Below are 959 nucleotides of genomic sequence, written 5' to 3' on the forward strand. Positions count from 1 at the left end.
GAACTAAAATATAGTACATTTAATTGATAAAGTTACACTTCAGGTGTTATTAATGTTATCTCTTTATCACTCCATAGTTACAGCACTGCATGGTATTTGTCCCTCAGTTTCTCCTCAAGTTCATGGAGAACCGGCATCCTTTATAAAGCAGTGTAGGATATAGTGGCATTGCTTGTCACTACATTCAAATCACATCACACATTGCAATCTTTAATAAAATGGTCATTTTACACACTGTTTACACAGCGTCATTGTTCTCTACAGGTTGAAATATTGTGGAGTCACAGATGAAGATTGTTTGAGGAAGATCTTGCATTCGTTTGAGAGTGCTTATATTTAAATTTGACTTTGTGATGTTTTTTACCCATGTTTTAATTTTTTAACAAAAAATTATTTGTGATCAAGCATTAATTGGCGGACCCCCTGCAGTACGGCTGCGGACCCTTGTGTTAAACTGATCTGATCTGAACTGAGAGAGTGAAGAGTGTGTCATTGTTCTCTACAGGTTGATGGATTGTGGAGTCACAGATGAAGGTTGTTCTGCTCTGGCTTCAGCTCTGAGATCAAACCCCTCACACCTGAGAGATCTGGATCTGTCTGAGAATAAACTAGGAGATTCAGTTCATCTGCTCTCTGCTGTACTGGAGGATCCTCACTGTAAACTGGAGACACTGTGGTAAGATCATATATGACCAGGCACGTGCAGAGGGGGGGGCGTTGGGTGCTCCAGCACCTGCCCTTTTGCCCCTTGGTGCCCAAAGTGCCCTTTTGTCAAGGCAAAATTTCCTCTCCTTTTTTTTTAATTAAAGGCCCTTTTGTGGATGCCTGCCCAATCTAACTATTAGTAAAATTAATGAATAATAATTTAGCCGTAAATAAAAAGACCCACATGATGACCTTTCACCTTACGAACTCATCCGGGACGATTCCTCACGCGGCTACGCGCACTACCAGAGGAT

General features: G+C 41.1%; 1 protein-coding gene across 1 annotated transcript in view; it reads left to right on the forward strand.

The window, feature by feature from the left end:
* The window catches only part of LOC309510152 (NACHT, LRR and PYD domains-containing protein 12-like), a gene marked incomplete at its 3' end in the record, with an annotated part of 757,492 nt that extends 756,812 nt beyond the window's left edge, over positions 1–680 (forward strand). Inside the window, exon 19 of the mRNA XM_082191218.1 lies at positions 506–680. Within this exon, the coding sequence (XP_082047344.1) occupies positions 506–680 (175 nt within the window). The remainder of the gene's footprint in view (positions 1–505) is intronic.
* Between the last annotated feature and the right edge of the window lie 279 nt (positions 681–959).

The sequence above is a fragment of the Leuciscus leuciscus genome (assembly GCF_965113295.1).
Source record: "Leuciscus leuciscus genome assembly, contig: SUPER_11_unloc_3, whole genome shotgun sequence".
Classification (NCBI taxonomy): Eukaryota; Metazoa; Chordata; class Actinopteri; order Cypriniformes; family Leuciscidae; genus Leuciscus; species Leuciscus leuciscus.